This window comes from Erigeron canadensis, chromosome 8, assembly GCF_010389155.1.
Source record: "Erigeron canadensis isolate Cc75 chromosome 8, C_canadensis_v1, whole genome shotgun sequence".
In the NCBI taxonomy this organism is placed as follows: domain Eukaryota; kingdom Viridiplantae; phylum Streptophyta; class Magnoliopsida; order Asterales; family Asteraceae; genus Erigeron; species Erigeron canadensis.
Window position 1 is genome coordinate 36,836,707 of NC_057768.1, and position 19,765 is coordinate 36,856,471.

The window sequence follows — 19,765 nt, forward strand, 5'->3', positions numbered from 1 at the left end:
TAGTCAAATCAGATCAATTAAATACCTTCAGCGGATGATAGCCTAGCCTAGCCTATCATAAGACGGAAACAGGAATAAATAAGCTAACATCTAGTAATTGATGTAATTATCAAAACGGGATAACGAGTTTTGCAATTCCCGTAACAAAACTTTCTTATATTGGCCGGGTTGAAAAAGTAAAAGTAACCCGTATGCAAATTGTATTGTAGTAGTAATTCCCCATCTTAATTAGACTCTTGATCATAATTTGGGCTTATATATGGAAATTAAAAATAGAAAACAATTCCACTCGTGTGTGGCATGCTTATATTAAAAAATCTCATCGAAATATATTTACAATGATCAGAAATATACAAAACCGAGTTAGATTATTTAAAAGTAAGACTAGAAAGGGAGCATTTTGCCCATGCCGTTGACATTTGCAAACAAACCAAACATATCCTTTCTATACGGTAGATACGATTTCTTTTTACCCATTTCGTTCTCGGCTCGTCTTTGCACGTAAAACAATTCGTGAACCGGAGTTTGCGTCTTTAACTTGCCAGAAATAATCCGTTTTCGTTTCGGACTAGTTCTACTATCGATCTTCTTATTATTACTGTTAGGAGGAGGAGTTAGCAACGACACCATGGGCTCCTTGCCTTCACTATTACACCTCTTGAATGAACACCGAATTTTCCACTTTTTAGATACAGTTGATCCCGTTGAGTTACTCTTTTTACATTTACTCATACCCGGTGACGAACCACCGTCCTTGGTAGTCTTAGGCTTCCAAATACAAAATGTGCCAGAAGGTATATTTTCCAATTCGTCAACTTCTGATGACGACGAAGACGATTCTTCTTGATCATTATCAATAAAAAGGTTTCCTAACGAAGTTGTTATAAAAGCAGAACCATCCTTAGAAATATTATTATTTATTTCATCATTTAACAAAATATCACGGTTGAAAACAGGAAAACTAGCCCATACTTCCTCTTCGTCGCTAAATACCACCGAAAACTCAAAATCGTTGCCTTCCACAACACCTGATCCAAATTCGTTAAGTCGAGCGTGCTCTTCACGGATGACTTTATCGACAGCTTTGGATGTTAAACTATCCGAAGAGTAACAATTGAAGCTAGGTGAGATTTCAGATTCTTCTATTTTCATTTGTGTTTGCATTTTGAAGATATATATTTGTTAATTGGTGTTTGGAAGATAAAACAATTTAGATGATGAATGAGATAAAGTGTATTTGGTAGCACACCTGATATTTATAGATGTGGAATTTTTGTGATGGCTTCTTTTGCAATCCTTTAAAAAAAAATTAAGTAATTAATGAAATAATTTCAGCTCGACGTAATCGTTTACGTCAATAATAGAATTAATAATTCAATTTGTTGGACTATAATACTCTTGCTCCTTTCCAAAAAAAAAAAAAAATTTTTTATTATACTAAAACACAGTTCTAATAACTTATCGACCAATCATAGCTTTTGATTTCTTAATGTTGAATTTTTTTTTCAATTTTGACTTTAATTTACACTCTTTTTTTTTCCATCACAAATTTACACTTTTTACCCAATAATTTTAAGATAATATATAATAATAGCTAATATATATCTAATAAAATAATTACTAATATATATCCATTTAAATAATAACTAATATATATCCAATAGTATGTTGTATCATATACATGTAAAATCAATTAATTAAAAATAAATAAAGTTTAATGTAAATATATTAAGATTTTAAGCGTAATTGTACTATTATTTTTTATTAAAGTGTTTTTTAGTAATTATCATGATGCATATACGAAAAATAAAGAATCTTAATCTTATCTTAATCTTAATCTATATTATAAGACAATTAAACTAATATCTTATTAACCAATCAAATCGCTCAATTTCATCAAATAGACTCCCGCTTACCTCATCATTTATTTTAATTATAAATTAAAAATTCTAATAATCCTAAGACAGTAACGAGCATGTGATTATTATACTAAAACTTGCAAAGCATAACACTTAGAACCGTATATCTTCAACATTATAAGCTTTTATGACTTACATGTATAAAAATCTAATATTGATAATATCGTAAATCTCATGTCCAGTGTTAGACACGAGTCTAAAATCTAGTATATATATATATATATATATATATATATATATATATATATAATACTCTTGCTCACATTTATGTAAAGATTCCCCCTTTATATATATGTACTTAAATATTTAATAACCTTTTTTTTTATATATATGATACAATCTTTTGTGATCGATCAATGTATATTGATCCAACCTGATCGTCGTCTCGGATTAAAAAAAACATAGGTGATATAATTAACAAGATTATTTTGTGCTCTTAAGCACGTGATCAAGGTATATGCAATATTAAAGAGATGAGATAATAAGAGAATAAATATAATATACATGTTAAACTAAAAAAATTATTAGACTTAAGTTTTTAAAAATATATTCCACATATCAATTTATTATGATTTTGTCATCTAAAGAAGTTGACTTTTTAGGGATAACCAACCAATGCAATATTGATGTGAAAGTTGTGTGGCAAGCAAGGAAAAAAAGTGCTACTAGCTAGCTACATACTCTGGAAAAAGGTTTTACATTTCGCTTTAAATACTACGCACAGATTAATAACAAATCTCTGTTTTACGCTTTTTTTTTTCAACATTATATTACCGAGAAGCATTTTTCACACTCAAACTTATACTCGGCATATATATTTGTCTAATTTTATTAACGTACTATTCTTTAATTTCTCCTTTATTTTTACATTTTTAACCTACGGCAAGACATATTTTATTCAATACTTAGGAAAAGGCTAGTAACGAATAAAGGTTATAAACAATGCACGATGGATCGCAAATACAAATGTACAATCAAGCCATTTTAATCATGTTTGCTAATTGTTTCGAGCTCGAACTTTACACTCTAACAAAGAACAGTATTTTAAGTTTTAAAGTAACAAAAAGTAATAGTTTATCGTTGGAGAGTACTAAGCATTATATAAGGCCATAATTGAATTCAAAAGTTATGGTAGCAATGAAATAAAATTTATCAACTCTCACGAAGTTGCCCCCGAACTTTAACAAATTCGATTATTATCTTTTTGACAGGTTTACGCATTTTATAATGGTGGCCATAAATGATGAAATAATAAGATTATCACAATATAGTCGAAAGATTAACTCTATTAAACAGAATAAAGGGTATCAAACATAAACAAGAACAATAAAAGATTACAATAGCCAACACTTATAGTGAAGGATAAGGGACAACAACATAGCTACATGATCAGAATTACAATCAGAATGTAACAACCGTGACTTTTGACCCGTTGACTATTTGTGTAACTTGGCTAACAATTTAGTTAGTAATATAATTTAAGTCTTTTAGGGGTTCATTTATGTGCAATGTGTACATATAGAACAATTTGTCGTACAATTTGGGACTTGTGTGTGTGTCGAGATCATTAGTCGTGCTAATCGATGCTTACAATTTGAAAACAATTAAATTAATAACTAAATTAAATGACTTTTGTAAATCAAGGTAAAAACTTGGGCGAATAAGGGAGCTTTAGCGAAACGTTAAGTTAAAATATGTTTGTGAGTTCATTTTGGCACTTAAATGGTTAACGTTTAGCTATTTGTCGAATTTAGCGTAGCGGGAGCCTACCCTTTTGGATTCTAGGTCGGCCCCCCTTCTAATTCCTCCACCTCCACCCATTTCTTTCTATCTTCTTCTTCTCTTTCTTTTCTCTTCCAAGAAAAACACACACAAACACATATATCTCCCTCCCTCTAGATTTTTACCTCTTAATAGAAGATTAAGCAAGTTTTGTTGGAGGTTTTCACCATCATCATCATCTTAATAACCTATCAAAAGATTGAGTCTTGAAAGTGCAAGGAAACTTCTAATCGGGTCAAATTCGGGTTTGAGCTTTTGGTGTAAGATTGGTAAGTGAAACTCATCCTATAATCATCATTTTATGTTTGTAATCATGTTCCTGGTCAAATATAAGTGTTATTGGGTTAAATTTCGGGTCAAAAACGGTTTGGATCGAAATTAGGGTTTTAAGGTGGATAAATTGGGTCAAACAAACGATTTGAGTCAAAATTGATGTTATGAATCAAGATTATGATATGGGTTATGTTCAATGATGTTAAAATATGGTGATTTATGCATAAAAATGTGTCTTGGAGCTTCCTTAGTCGATCTTGAAGTCAAGAATCTGCCCAGTCGGAGCACGGCCGCTCAGACAGATGCACCGTGCTTGTGGTCGTGCTACGTGCCCAGTTCTTCCCGTACTGCAGACGCTCACACGGCCGACCGTGTGAGCGGCCGCAGTCTTTCTGTTCCTTCCCCAACTTTTTCTTTTGGTTATCGGTCGACTTTAATGATCCAAAACTTGTTTATTGGTCTTATATTAACATACTAAGGTTAACAAAATTGATTAAACACATTTCTAAACACTTTGATTTTCAAGTGTAATTTTGGTGCTAAGTCATTGAACCGTGTCTAACCAAAACTCTTTATTTGTCATTTAAACGTTCTCGAATGACTTATAAAACATCTTTAGGGGAAATTGTGGTATAGTATAACTAGTATTGACCATGTCTTGTATTGTGACATATATTGTTAGGTTGTGGACTTTTGACGACCTTTGGGCATTCATAGCTTGATATTAACTTGCTATTGCCGATCAAGGTGAGTTCCGTAACTCCCTACTCGTTTGAGATTCGGGCTGAAAAGTGTACAACCTTGGTGTGTTAACTTGTTGTTTGTGCAATTATGTGTTGCCTTGATTGATGACATCGTTCAATTGAGCATACGTTTGATTTCCTTGATGATGACATGACTTGATTGTGCATATGTTGTGTGTCTTAAGTGATGACATTGTTTGATTGATGAAATTGTTAACGTGTAAATACCTGGTTGTTATATGATTATTGTATGTACGTGTTTGGTTGACTTTTAGGTTAGTTGTGTATATATGGAAAGACGATAATACCTTCGAAAGGTTGGAGATATGGTGGGAAGGCTGCGGGTGACCCTATATATAAGCATCAAAGGCCTTTCAAAAGTAGTATCGTACAAAGTATATACACATGGTGTTTGTTTCTGGGTGAACATTGATGGTCATGTACAATTGAGTACAATGAAGTACATTATGTACAATTGAGTACAATGGAGTACATTACGTGCAATTGAGTACAATAAGGTACATTACGTGCAATTGAGTGAAATTGAGGGACATTGATAGTCATGTTTGGCATTATAGAACTTGTTAGATACTTATCGATATCATTATTACTAGTTCTTGTTTACTAGGTGTATTCTAAAGACCTTGCGTAGTTCATTATGTGAATACATATGTGAGGGTCATTGATGGATATTGATTGATTATGGATTGTTCGAGTATGATTGATTTATCTATGATTAGGATAGTTGTACATACGTGGAAGACGATGATACATTTAATGAGTTGCAGATGTGATGGGAAGGTTGCAGGTGACCCTGTATACAAACATCTAAGATTCCTTAAATGTAAAGTCGTATGAAATGTATGTGCATTGTGCATGGTTGAGTTGATGGACATGATGGATTTGATGACATTAAACGGGTACTTACGTACTTGATGACATTTAACGGGTACTTATGTACTTGATGACATTAAACGAGTACTTATGTACTTGATGACAATATCGATGACAATAGAGGGACAATGTGTGCATGTGCAATAAACAGGTGCTATACATACTTGATGACAATTGGATGACATGAGAACAATCGAGGGACATTGATGAACATGTTTGACATTTTAGAACTTGATGGATATTTGTTGATGTCGATATTCTGTGTTCTTGTGCATTATGTGTGTTCTAGCTATGATATAATTGTGCAATGGATATATGTGGGTCCAGGTTGCGCTACGAGCCAACCTATATATTGAGTACTTGTGCCTTCTTAAGGTCTTACTGTAAGTGTGTTCCTTGCTCATTAGCTTTGTTCATATTGTGAATGGCTTTGGCATTAGATCCTCGTCATTCTCCCCTACGAACTCACCAACCTAGTGTTGACCTTGTTTAGTACACTTTTCAGGTAACCTTGTGAATCCAAGACGTGATGGTTGATGGATGCTTGCGCTAGAGTTTGGGCTTAGGCTTACATGGATCAAGGATTCATTTGCCCCTATTTGCATTATGCTTTATGTACTGGTTTGTTGATGATGGATTCACCGAATCCCTTTATTTTCATATAGTTCGTGTTCTACGATAATCCCATGTATACGCTATATCTTTTCGGTAGTATTTCGAGCGTAGCTCGGGGTGTTACACAGAACAAACATGATGATGATGTATATGAGAATATGGTTTTCTGGGTAACAGTAATAATCGCCCAAAGTGAGATGTATATTGTGTAACCCTAAATTACTGTAGCACTTAGAATATATAGGCAATCATGTTCCAGTCAGCTCCCTCTTCTTTCTTCTTCTAACATCTTTAACCCTCCAGTTCCTTACTTGTAGCATGTAGCACAAATAGTCTTTCTTCTTATAAACTGGTACAAAATAAAACAATAAAACATACTAAGTTAATTAAACTGATCAAGGTGCATAATTTAACACCCCTCCTCAGCTTGATCATGAGAAGGGGTTGAAGAGTCCAAGCTGCATGCACAACTTTTGGTGCTGGTTTAGGGGAAGACCTTTTGTAAAGATATCAGAACTGTTTTCTTCAGATGTGACCTTAATTGTTTCAATGATTCCTAAAAGAATTTTTTCCCTAATGAAAAAGAGATCAAGTTCAAAGTGTTTGGTCTTTTCATGAAAGACAAGGTTGGCTGCAATTTGTATCGCAGCCTTACTGTCACAGAATATGCTAACAGGTCTAGTTTTGTGCACCCCAAGTTCTTCTAGGATTTTTTGAACCCAGATTACCTCACATGTAATAGCAGCCAGTGCTCTGAACTCAGCTTCAGCTGAAGATCTAGAGATGGTCTGCTGTTTTTTGCTTTTCCAAGAGATGGGGCAACTACCAAGAAAGAGAATGTAACCAGTTATACTCTTTCTAGTAGTCACCTTCTTGGCCCAGTTAGAGTCAACAAAGGCAGATAGGGAGAGGTTACCTTCTTTCTTGAAAAAAATGCCTTTACCTGGAGAACCTTTTAAGTACCTGATCACCCTCATGGCTAACTTAAAATGCAAGTCATGAGGGTTATGCATTAACTGGCTAAGAATGTGAACAACATATGCAATGTCTGGCCTTGTAAAAGTTAAATAGATGAGTTTACCAATAAGTTTTTGATACTTAGTGATGTTCCTTAAAGGAGCACCCTTGATATCATCATTATCAAGCACAAGCCTGGTTTCAATAAGTGTTTGAGAAGGTTTACACCCAAGAAGCCCAAATTCAGTAAGAAGATCAAGACAATACTTTCTTTGTGTAATACAAAGACCATCCTGTTCATCAAGAACTTCTATTCCAAGAAAGTATCTAAGCTTCCCTAGATCCTTGATAGAAAATTTTGTACTTAAGAACAGTTTACATTTCTCAATTTCATCAACAGAGTTACCTGTAATGATTATATCATCCACATAGACAAGTAATACAACAAAGGTTTTTCCAACAGTCCTAGTGAACAAGGAATGGTCACTCTTGCTTTGAACAAAGCCATTTTCAAACAATGCACTGGTTAGTTTTTCATTCCACTTTCTTGGAGCTTGTTTCAGCCCATACAAAGATTTAACCAATTTGCATACCCTAGGGTCAGAATTGGAATGATATCCAGGAGGGGTAACATATAAACATCTTTAACAAGATCCTCATATAAAAAGACATTATTAATGTCAAGCTGATAAATAAGCCAATCATTGTTTCGAGCTCGAGCTTTACACTCTAACAAAGAACAGTATTTAAATTTTAAAGTAACAAAAAGTAATAGTTTATAGTTGGAGAGTACTGGCAACACTATTGTATTGATCGAATTGTAGATTATAGATTGCAATTTGATCAGAATAGTATATTAATATATTGAAATATATTCGTAACTTCAAATTTGCAGCATAGCCAAATATTTTATAAATAAAATAAAGTACAATTTAGAAACACATATAGGTTATATATACACAATTGAATCGTATCTATCTGATTTCTTTAAGCTAGGTAAGTTTCCATTCAAATTAACACAAAATTAATTATTAGAATAATATAACTTTAGTAGTTTATGTTTTTATGTAATTGATGCCGTCAAAACAAATGAAACTATACTTAATCCTAATTTGACTTTAATGTTGAACTGGTAAATTTCACGTAGAAACCACGCCTAACAACAAAGTCTCAGGATCATCTAGAGGATTTCTTTAATATCTAGAATACTCGAGGCGTTGAGTGATACATATAGATAGTGTGCAAAGACCTACCATTCCAACAACATTATCTAGAAGACTTCTTGTGTATATATAGCTAGAAAATGCATCCACTTTCTATGACAATACGTGCAATACATATGTGGATCTAAATTTGTTTTTTCTAGAGCTTCGTATCTTTATGTTAGTCCTAAAAAGGATTTTTGGATTTATTTTTAATTTAATGTATTTTTGACAAACAGAAACGAATATATAATTTAATTCTAAGATATATACATATATAAGTATTGAAGTACTTATGTATCTATAAATATTTTTATTTTGATAAATTTGATCTAAAAACTAATATTAATAATTAATATTATTTAATTTTTTTGAACTTTTTTTGTATCGTTACAATAATATATTTTTTTTAGACCATTTATCAAATAATATTATATTATATAAAATATTAATATGCATGCACTACTTATTAATAGTGCATGTTTATTTACTTTGTGCACGTAGCACTACTCATCTCATGTCACGTCACGCCACTTGATTGGTCGTACGTCGTATTTTGTATAATTGTTCGGATTTTGTTGCATCGCATTTTCTATTATTGGTTTCTTGCATACTTTTTTTCTTTATAGATTTTCGTATTGACCTTAAATCTTCATACCACCGTTTGAATTTTGGCACATCACGTTCCGTTTTTTTATTAAATTTCTTTATTTTTCATTTCTTGCGCATTTTTTTCTTTTGGACTTTTGCTATATTCATCTTAACAAATATACATTTCTTTTTGTGAGCACATTTTTTTCATTCTTGAGTTTTTGGTATTCACCTTAATTAAATACATACATTTCCTTCTTGGGTTCTTTGTATTCGGCTTAAATAAATATACATTTCTTACGACCTTGCAGACCCCTTAGACTATTGAACATGCTTGCGGTATTATCTGAAAATAACGCATAGAAGCTTTTAGGAAAAGGTATCTATGATAGAGTGATTTTAAACTAAATGGATGTAAATTTAATATAAACACATTATCATAACGAAACCGTATCAATACGTGCGGACCCAATAGTTAATATAAGATATGAAAACTGCATGAATAGTGATTTTCTGTCGATGTAAATTGAACAAGACATAAAAAATTGAAATTTGTCCCGATCAAAATGCTCTGTCACATTTAATTTACAAAAACCTTAAATCTTGATACGTGTATGGCGGATACAAGCATCATCGACACCTATGGCATGTGTATACAATGTATGCAAGCTGATTTGTAGGGTAATTAGTCGTTGTACCACACATTATGATGTGTATATCATCCCGTTATTGAATATGATCAATCAAATCCCATAAATATCCCTTTGCCATTCCGTCAATCATTTCCCATGTCTTTTAAGAACGAATCATGTTCATACACGTGTACTAGAAGAGACAATCTATTAATAAGTTCCCATAATATGTTTTATAAAACAATATTGAATCATGTTCGTACACGTGTAGAAATATTATTGTTCGTATAAAGATTCAAATCGGCAAATTTTGATCGAACAGAACTCACCGCATTCATTCCAATTCAATATGAGTTATACCGACAATATGGATGTTCAAAATTGTGTTTTGTGAAAGTTATATGATGATAACACAATTTCTCCTATATCTTAATTAAACAAAGTTCAAAAACTAACACACGTTAAAAAAATCCATTTTTGAAACATAAAATTGCAATCCAAAAACCATATACGTAATTGGATGGATAAGTAAGATCGACTGATGTACTAACTGACAGAAATTGGTGGTTAGTGGTTGGATTCACACGTGTATGGACATACTTCTTTCTTATTACCCGAGCCCAACTAGATATATAGATAAATACATTTATTTATATCAAAGGTTTATCAAACATTTTACATATGAGTCACGAACAACAACTAGATCAATTAATACGATATATGCATTCGTGTCCCGAAACACTCATTACCCATCTTTATCTTTGGGTCCCTAACGCACCAACCAATAATCCCTCTACCTCTACGGACATGGATTCTATATAATTGATAGGAAAAAGCCACGACATGAGGTTGGGTGTTTATGACAAAAAAAAATGATTTCTTTTTTTAATGTCATATATTAGTTTGTTAGTATAGCTAGTTTTTTTCTCTAAGTTAGTAATTAAGCGTCAGTAATAAGATTTAAACCTGAAACTTTTACTAAACAGAGTCCTCTCACCTATTCAGTAGATCACTATACCAAAAACTTATTAAAAGAAAACGATGTTAGTGGTGTTCAACACAATATGTCGGTGGTGGTATATTTTTGTGAATTTTAGGCTATGTATAAGGCGTACGAAGACGCGAAGTCATGGATTAAATTAGCTGTGAAATCATCATATACTTCCGATCGTATGATTTAGAACTTGAATAAAATTTCAAACTTAACTAGATAAAAGTAAACAATCATATAACTTTTATAATCATTTGGGAATGTGAATTGTGATTGTTTAATGTTTTAATTTGTATTTTTAAAATCGCTAATATATGGTAAAAATATCAATCAAAACTTGAATCATTTGTTAAACGTGTTTGTTGTGTCGACATGTCTATTGGGTTGGCATTCTCTTATAACCCATCACATAAAAGTTGACACGAACAAAACATTGAATCGAATGGGTTTAGATTGTGGTTAGCACGTTTGGTTCATAAATTCGTTAACAATACTAATATGTTTTCTACATCCCGTCAATGCGTTAATTTTTTTTTCGAACACTAAGTCGGGTTGCAACATCAGGAAAATCGCACCGTATAATGGTGAAACCTTGCACGTACCCTAAACAACGAGATGTTGATCATGGGTCGTTACAAGTATACGGCGGAAAAAACCCAAGACTTGTCATCCCTAAAGATCAAACTCAAGATCTTTAGTAAAACATGGGATGCCTCTGACCAGTTGTACTAGTCATCATTGGCGTTAATACTTACCAATAAAGAATCAAACATTACAAATTTAATTGCACCTTCCAAAATAAAAAACAATTTTATATATCTTTTTTATGATGTTGTCAAAATAAATAACAATTTTATACATGTTACCCAGAGTCCACACTTGATGCTCGCTGGTGTAGTTGCCTCCCGAGTCTCGACTACTAGGCCTAATTGTGAGTTTGTGACCAAAGGGCCTTTGACTTGCCTACACTCAAAATACCCACCAAAGAATAAACATATGAGTAAAGTATGTTCATGTTCCTCTATTTAAGTAAGGAAAATTGGCCCCATGGTTGTTATTAAGTCATTTTTGACTTGATTGGGCTTGTAATGGTTTTAGCTTAGACTCACCCACTGACCCATATAATCTTATCTTGCATATTGGCCCGATCATGTCAAATACCTAAAACCTTCTTATACGTTGCACATAAGACATAAGATTACTAAAATAGAGACATGAATCCATGACCACTGCTTTTAGTGAAAAACATGGATCACATTAATTACAACTAATATATATATATATATATATACCCTAGGCATTTACATACACATGTTACATTCTTTCTATCCCCAAACATACAAAGGAGGTTATGTTTGTGATTCTCACAAGTAAACACACCAAACACTACTCTATATTTCCCTGTGGCTAAGCTTCATCCTCTCACTTAAATGTTCCATTTTGTTTTTTACCCTTCCTGGTAACTCACCAGAAGTCTCAATCTCGCACCCTTCTGACCGTCTCCTTTGAATTTCATCATGGTACATTGGATGAAACCGTGTTTGAAATGCTCTATAGAAAAAATAAGGTAATAGTGTTGAAACGACCACCAAGATGGTGGCCATCCAATAAAATGGGCTAGGGGCACACGCTTCCACGAAAACCCGATAAGCTGTTGTGGACCATTCCGGATTTAAGTACCCGTATATGACTAAAAATACGTGCCAAGAGACAATACTGCCCCAAATGAAGAAATGTTGGATCCAAGTGAAGTAGTTGATTGATAATGCCATCTGGCAGTTGACCGTCCACACGACGCATGTGTACATTATGACTCCAAGAATTTCATAGTCAATGACGTGGCCATCTTCACGGAAAGCTTGGTGGATTGTGGAGTTCTTGCAAATGAAGAAGATGATCATGGAACTGAGAAGCCCATTGGACATCCATCCAAGTATTCTTGGCCAGTTGAAGAGAATGTTCTGCACTCCCTCTTGATACAGCATTGGGTACTGCCAAACGTAAAAAGGTTTAATACAGAACATGGTAAACTTCTTTTTCTTTTCTCAACTTTTTTTGCTTTTTCTTTCAAGTTTCTTTGCTCAACTTGGTGGCTTAAAAGTTAGTTGGCAGGCTAAAACAGACCTGCCAGTTTTGACCCATTACACAAAACCCATTTTCCCACCCGTCCACACAAAATGTAATCATTCAACGAAGATATGTATAAATATTACCTTAAGACAAAGTCGTGCAGACACATCTTGATCAAAAACACCAAGAGCGATGACAGGAAGTGAAGTGAAGAAAACATTGTAAAACGACATGTACCAATCATTGTAAGCAGGTTGCCCAGAGAAAGCAGCATGGGCCTCAAACCAAAAAAGAGTAAACCCGAAAGTAATATTTTTGTAAAAGAAGTAGCATATCTACATTCAAGAAGCAAAAATGCTATTAGATTCTAGTTGAGAGTAGGTAAACATGCATTCGGTATATATTAAGTAAAACAGAATAAGATATAGAATCATGTTCTTACCATCATAGCTATTCGCCTATAGCACCAATGTCCATGTACCAACAACAAGCGTTCTAGAAAACGAAATTGAGCTATTGCAAAATCACTTGCCATCACAGCCTGTAGTTCAGAAAAGAACACAACCATCAGCCAACTCTTTAAATTTTGCTTGAATATTAGGTGGCTTTACTAAATTTATATCCATCAAAATGAAGCATCTAAAAATACCAAAATCCCCTAATTGAGGAGGAAAACTTATAAGCAGACAAACACAATGGAAGCAAATAGACCTGCATTCCTTCTGCGCCACTTATTCCAACTCCAATATCAGCTTCTTGAAGCATCCCAACATCATTTGCCCCATCACCGATTGCCAATGTCGTCTTTCCAGTTCCTTCTTTTACCATCTTAGTAACCTGCAAGTGTCAAAATGTTTTAATAAGTTCACATTCGCATTTAGTCAACTAAGGACAATAAAACTTTGAACAACAGTTCATAAAATGCTTACAAGAGCTTTTTGTTTAGGGGAGGACCGGCAGCAAATGACAGATGAGCAACCAACTGCAACTTCCAAAAATGAGCTTTCCAGATTTTGCTCGAGAGCATAAGTCAACGATCTCCCATCAATTATTAAAGCAAACAAGGAAGAGCTATTTTTAGCTGAATCAAGCTGTGATCTTCCTTCTCGTAATTGCTTTTTTATGCTTTCCCTAGATGCCTACAATAGATTAAATTCGAGTCGGGAAACGGGTCAAAACATGTCCATATTGTATGGTTCACATTGAGTCAACAAGTTATACTTTTTATATAACTATATTTGTACTTCCTAGAAGTTTATATGGATAAAGAATACACCCTGTATGACTTTCAGCCCATTTGACCCCTATCCTTGTAAGCTAACAAAATTCTTTTACTCATTTGATCTGTGCTAGAGATAATACATAACCGGGGTCCATTCAGTCATAAGTAAATGGGTCGAAATGGCCATCGTTTACGTCAACGGATCAACTTTTGTAATGGAAACCATCAAGAAAAGCTACCTTAGAGATAGCCTCCCTGTCGTTTAGCTTTTCTAAAGCATGTATATCAGGAGAATCTAATGTGATCACAATTTGCTTCATTCCCTGGACAAGCAAACTACAAGCATACCTGCAAATAAAAGAGTATATGTGATTTACATAGATATTGACAAAAACCAACCAAAGTTAATAAACTATGTGATCTTACCCTATATTTATTGCAGTCTCCATCTTATCTCCTGTTAAGACCCATATCTTAATCCCAGCACTTGCAAGTTTCTCTATGCATTCAGGAACCTTAAACAAGCATAACATTGAGCATGAAATATAGTCGAACCAGATATCTCTATTTTGAAAATAATAAGGAAGTATTAGATCAAAAGAAAGACTTAATATGCTCACCCCCTTTTGCAATTTATCCTCAACTGCTGTAGCACCGAGTAAAATCAAATCTCTTTCAATCTTCTCAGCAGCGGCATCTACCAAATCGTCCCGGTCAAGCGAGACTGAAGTTTTGGCTTTTAAGAATTCTTCTTGCCACACATTATACTCTTCTTCATTGAGAGGACGATATGCAACTACCAAAGTTCGTAAACCTGCCTCGGCATACTTGTTGATATGATTCTTTGTCTGATCTTCAAACGGTTGACTATCTTTGGAGAGTCTTTCAAACATAACACTGAATGCATAAAACATTAAACATGAATGCAAGTTCTAATTATTTGTGAATGCTCCAACTATACTGTATGAAAGAGACAGCAACCTGTCAGCACCCTTGCATAGTAAAAGGAGTTGATTCTCTGCATTTCTAATAATCACTGACATTCTCTTACGAGAACTGCTGAACTCTATCATATTAAGCAGCTCATACGATCTGTTAAAAACAAAATATTAGAAGTATCAAAATTAAGCTCCTTGTTTATATGAAAAGAATATGATAGAATATGATCACGTATTCCCAACATCCAATTCTATCACTCAGAGGGTCCTATCAGTTGATCTAAGTAGCAGCTAGAGACACTGCACTTGATTTAGTCAAATTTTGTTCAACAAAGCATTTGATTTTCAATTTTCTGACTGGAAACTTCACAATTCACATATATAAACTTAGTAGATTAGCTTCCATCATCATATTCTGTTATTATTAGTGCTTTAGCAAAAAATATTTATTGACATACATAACTTGCTAAACCGAGAAAGGATACAACTAAGAGCATGTAATTCTTTTCATTTTTTGCTACTGTCATCAATGATATATGGAACCTTGCACGGCAGGAGGATGAATGGATAATACATAGAACAAACTAAAAGTTGCAATTTCAATCCGCAATGGATTGATTCTGGCTTATGTTTTAATTGCTGATCATGAAATTCGTCAAAATGTGGATGCTTAATGGTGGGACAAAAGTGTTGATGGCTCAAATCGCACCAATATTTACCTGTCTTGACGCAAACATTATTAATATGTTACCCAACCAGCCCAATCTGCACAATTTGCCACCTCCGGAGCAAGGTAACATCAGTACTAGAGCTAATAGAAGGAACCAACTTTCTTAGTTGTTTAATCGCATCTTCTATAAATAAAGATAGTTTTAGTCTCACGAGTGCATGAATTATGTAAGCCATACAGTTTCCTTAAAGGTTATGAGCTCACATATCCACAGAAGAGAGTAGAAAGAAAAATATCATATATCTGAATATGCAAAAGAGTATCTCACCTGTCAACCTTTTTGTCATTCTCACATTCATGCAAAGAGATGCTTGTTTGTGTCCTTTGAAAGAACTCGAAACCAAGTTCCCTGGCAGCTATGACAAAGGCAGCTTCATCTGGTGACTCGGCTTCATATGAAAGTTCACCTGTGTCCTTGTCGACTTCAGGTATAGCTGTATGGCAGATGGCTAACACTCGAAAGAACTTTTGTATGATATCCGAATGAGGTTCATTAACCCATTGCCCATTCATAATCCGCTCATCTCTGAAGTTGAAACCTTTAATTGATTTGCCTGAGCTCACAATATCACCATCTGATACATTTGAGGTATTACCAATATCAGGCTGCTCAACATTTTTCCTTTTTGCCAGAGCCAATTCCACCTCTGTCATGCCACGACCATAAGCAACACCTGCTATTGAACATTTAACAAACTCCATTGAGTTGCACGTTAAGGTACCCGTCTTGTCAGACAAAACTGTGTCAACCTGTCCCAATTCTTCATTCAAATTTGATGTTCTAGCACGGGCTGGTCTGTTTGTTTCTTCATGGTACATATCTTGATCTTGATTTATGAATATGCTCTGCAACACCTTTACCATCTCAATGGAAACATACAATGATATTGGAATTAAATATCCATACAACATTAGGCCTGTCAAGAAATGTAACAAAGCAGCTAGTAGGGGTCTTTTAGGATCATAAAGAGCAGTCGTGCGACTTGGTTCAAGATACCACCTTCTATAACTCCCATTGTCTAAGTCTCTATCTGTTCTTATCCCAAAAAATATAGACCCAATAAAAGAGATTGAAACCAAAGTGCTGAAGAGGACGTAAATTATCTTGTCCATTCTCTTCTCTATCTTACTTCTTTTAGAAGGAGGGTCTGTAGCATTCTGCATAACCTTAGTATCATGCCCCGTGAAAATGACCACTCCATAAATATACTCGGTATTCCTTAATTTGGAATCTCTTAACAGAATCTGCTGAAGTGAAAGCGGATACTGCTGCTTATTGTAGTCCAAGCTTCCAACAAATGAATACAGATCTTCATTTGGATCCTCACACTTGACTACTGCCTTGAATTGGTCTAAGGAATTGTCATCATGTAAGGAAGCGGTGACATCAAATGCATGCTTCAACTTCAGATTAGTTTCTCCATCCAGATTCATAGTCTCAACATAACAAATCCCATCTGGGTAGCTTGATGAAAGCAAAAGAAGATCTGCTGGAAAATATTCATCTTTGTAGACCTTAACAACATCACCAACACGCAAATTTTTCCATTTAGTTTCAGTAAAAGAATGATCTCTGTAAACTTGGATCTTTCGGTTGTTGGCCTTTATGTCCTGAAACCAATCAAATTCAGAATGACAACATGTGACTTTGAGAAGCAGTATATACATATGTCCACCCAAAACACACATAACATCTATTGATGTTGTAAAAGCAGTAACTGAATCTTCTTAATGCTGAAAACCATAGTAAATTGCAAATCATCATTTTAAGCGGTGGAAGTACTAATATTTGCGCCTTTTTTCCTCACATAGAAGAAAAATATAGAATCGTGACTTCAGTTCATTTATTTAGGAGTACACACATAATCCTACTTTGACACACGTTGCAACGTAATGGCACTTTAGTCAACTATCTGAAAGTTGTTTTACTATTTAACGAAAATCATTGAGGATTTAGCCCCAAATTATTGTACCATAAACCAAACTTAACACATTTTGCTAAATCCACCCTGTATTCATCAAAGGGTTTACTACTTATAGCTCCGATTAATGTCTAAACCATTATATCTTTATTAAAAACCGAATTTACACATTGACGGACGATTTTGCAGGAGGCGAAAATGAATAAATTTAGCAACTTATGCTAAAAAGATTAATTATTCGGAAACTGGAAAAGGGGGAAAGGGGGCGACCACTCATGCTAGCCCTTCCGTGGTACTTTTACCAACTGTGATGCTATCAATTCCGTATACAACTAACACAGTACAACACGTATTAGTCGCGATCATTACTTCAAATAAAGACACTAAAAGCAAAGATTTTTGAAAACTTCAATGGAAAAAAAGGGCAGATTTTAAAGGATATCAGTATGATATTTGAAACCATTATCCCCTAAAGATTCCATCTTACTAAGCAAATTGGGCATCATAACGCAGACAAGCAATAAATGTATTGGAAATTATTAACCCAAAACGTTAAGCAGCAAAAGAAATAATCTTTTTACCTGTTTCCGACGTCTCCAATCTTCCACGCCTTCCTTTGCCATAGTCACACCAATCACCAACAGCAAAGGAAAAAGAATACTGGAAGCTCTAAAAGGTGCCAACGGACTAAACGAAACACAAGCTACAACAAGAAAGTAAATATTTGCAACACGCCTAAACTGCTCAAACAAACTCTTAGGTATAAAATTAACCGCCGTATACTTAGTCGTAGACACATAATTACCCCGATACCTTAACTGAGCCGCCTCAGGATTATCAGGATCATTACAATACACAACTCTAGAGTAACCTTTTTGCCCAATCTGTCCGTGTTCATCGCTCGTGGAAGGCCGAAAAACACGAAAATGAATATATTTTACTAAACTGCACCCTCTCATTCCTACCAAACACCATCTTCCCTCACAAAATAAAATCTCCCCTTACAAATTCTAATCACAATTATTTAGTACATACATTTTGACTACTGAAACCAAAAAGTCAACAATACATATTAAATAAAAATCAGAAAGATAAATACATTCATTAAAAAAAAAAAAAAAAAAAAAAAACTGTGTAGATTACAAAAGCCTTGTAAGTTGTAACTATCTATTACAGCTATATATCTATATCTATAAATACAGCTAACATTAAGTTTAACAAATTAACTTCTAAATATGGCAAGATGTATATAGCAGAGAGAAGACAGATCTCTCCTGAACCTGATCTGTAACTATATATGTATATGTACTGTATATATCTAGAAATGGAAAGTGTATGTAACTATAAGTCAGCTTTTTGTGTGTGTTGACTTCTTCTTTTGTGTTTTGTTGTACTGTATATGTTTATGAATGAAGTTGCTTTGAAAATGAGCACCTGAAGAAGAAGAAGAAGAAAATTATTCCTTACTTTGGACAGAAGTTGCAGTTAGAGATCTCTTACTTCCGCCATTAATTCACTGCTTAAATTGTTTTGTAAGATATATATATATAAGACAGAGATATAGATACATAATACACACAATATGGAGATGTATAAATATTGTATTATGCACATGAGCAATATTATTTTATTTTATTACATGAGCTTACGAGGCTGTTATGTATTCAAATTAGGTGAAATATCTTTCACATCTTAATTTTTTAATATTTTGAACAAATACATTACTCTTATGATTTTTATGGTTTAAAAAAATATATGTGAGGAGTGTTTCACTCAACTTAAGTGTAACAGCATCATATTTCATCTCATACATATATATATATATATAAGGAAAGGAAATATGAGGCTGTTAGGCACCTAAGTTGGGTGAAAAACCTCTCACATACTTTTTTTTAACCATAAAAATCATGGGGATCAAGCATTTATTCAAAATATTAAAATATTGATATGTAAAAAATAAGGTAACACTCTCGTAAAACACTTTTAAAATAAGAACGGTCAGAACACTTAAAAACATTATTTTGATGCATTAAAAGTGTATAAAATTAACTTAGTATATAACAATTTATCATTATTCAAGTGTTTAACAACATATTGATTAGTCATAATAAAAAAAAATCACGTTTTTTTTGTTAGATGCATCCATTTTGATAAATATGCATCCAAGATGTATGCATAAACAAAAAACATGATTTTCTCGATTTTGATAAATCAATGTGTTATTAAACACTTACTAATGATAATTAGTTATATACTATTTTAGTTTTATGGACTTTTAATGTAT

The 19,765-nt window shown here is 33.6% G+C and overlaps 3 protein-coding genes and 1 long non-coding RNA gene across 4 annotated transcripts; 1 reads left to right on the forward strand and 3 right to left on the reverse strand.

Annotated features, from left to right (window-relative positions):
* Positions 1-309: 309 nt before the first annotated feature.
* Positions 310-1,211, reverse strand: LOC122580068. The gene has a single exon (XM_043752338.1). It carries the CDS (start codon positions 1,162-1,164, stop codon positions 385-387), a length of 780 nt encoding a protein of 259 aa, XP_043608273.1. The 5' UTR covers positions 1,165-1,211; the 3' UTR covers positions 310-384.
* A 5,263-nt stretch (positions 1,212-6,474) lies between these two features.
* On the reverse strand, positions 6,475-10,361 carry LOC122610748 (uncharacterized mitochondrial protein AtMg00810-like). The gene is made up of 3 exons (XM_043783709.1): positions 10,358-10,361; positions 6,723-7,589; positions 6,475-6,575 (listed from the first exon to the last, which is right to left on the reverse strand). The coding sequence occupies exons 1-3, from the start codon at positions 10,359-10,361 to the stop codon at positions 6,475-6,477; spliced, it is 972 nt and encodes a 323-aa protein (XP_043639644.1).
* A 1,449-nt stretch (positions 10,362-11,810) lies between these two features.
* On the reverse strand, positions 11,811-18,573 carry LOC122610054 (probable phospholipid-transporting ATPase 8). The gene is given in 12 exon segments (XM_043783037.1): positions 11,811-12,590; positions 12,813-13,004; positions 13,112-13,210; positions 13,381-13,506; positions 13,599-13,808; positions 14,131-14,239; positions 14,318-14,406; positions 14,512-14,788; positions 14,873-14,983; positions 15,828-17,170; positions 18,063-18,398; positions 18,400-18,573. Coding segments are annotated over 12 exon segments (3,549 nt in total). The 5' UTR covers positions 18,457-18,573; the 3' UTR covers positions 11,811-11,990.
* Positions 12,536-14,007, forward strand: LOC122610055. The gene is made up of 2 exons (XR_006325443.1): positions 12,536-12,624; positions 13,616-14,007. It is a non-coding gene; the product is annotated as an uncharacterized LOC122610055 (long non-coding RNA).
* Positions 18,574-19,765: the final 1,192 nt, after the last annotated feature.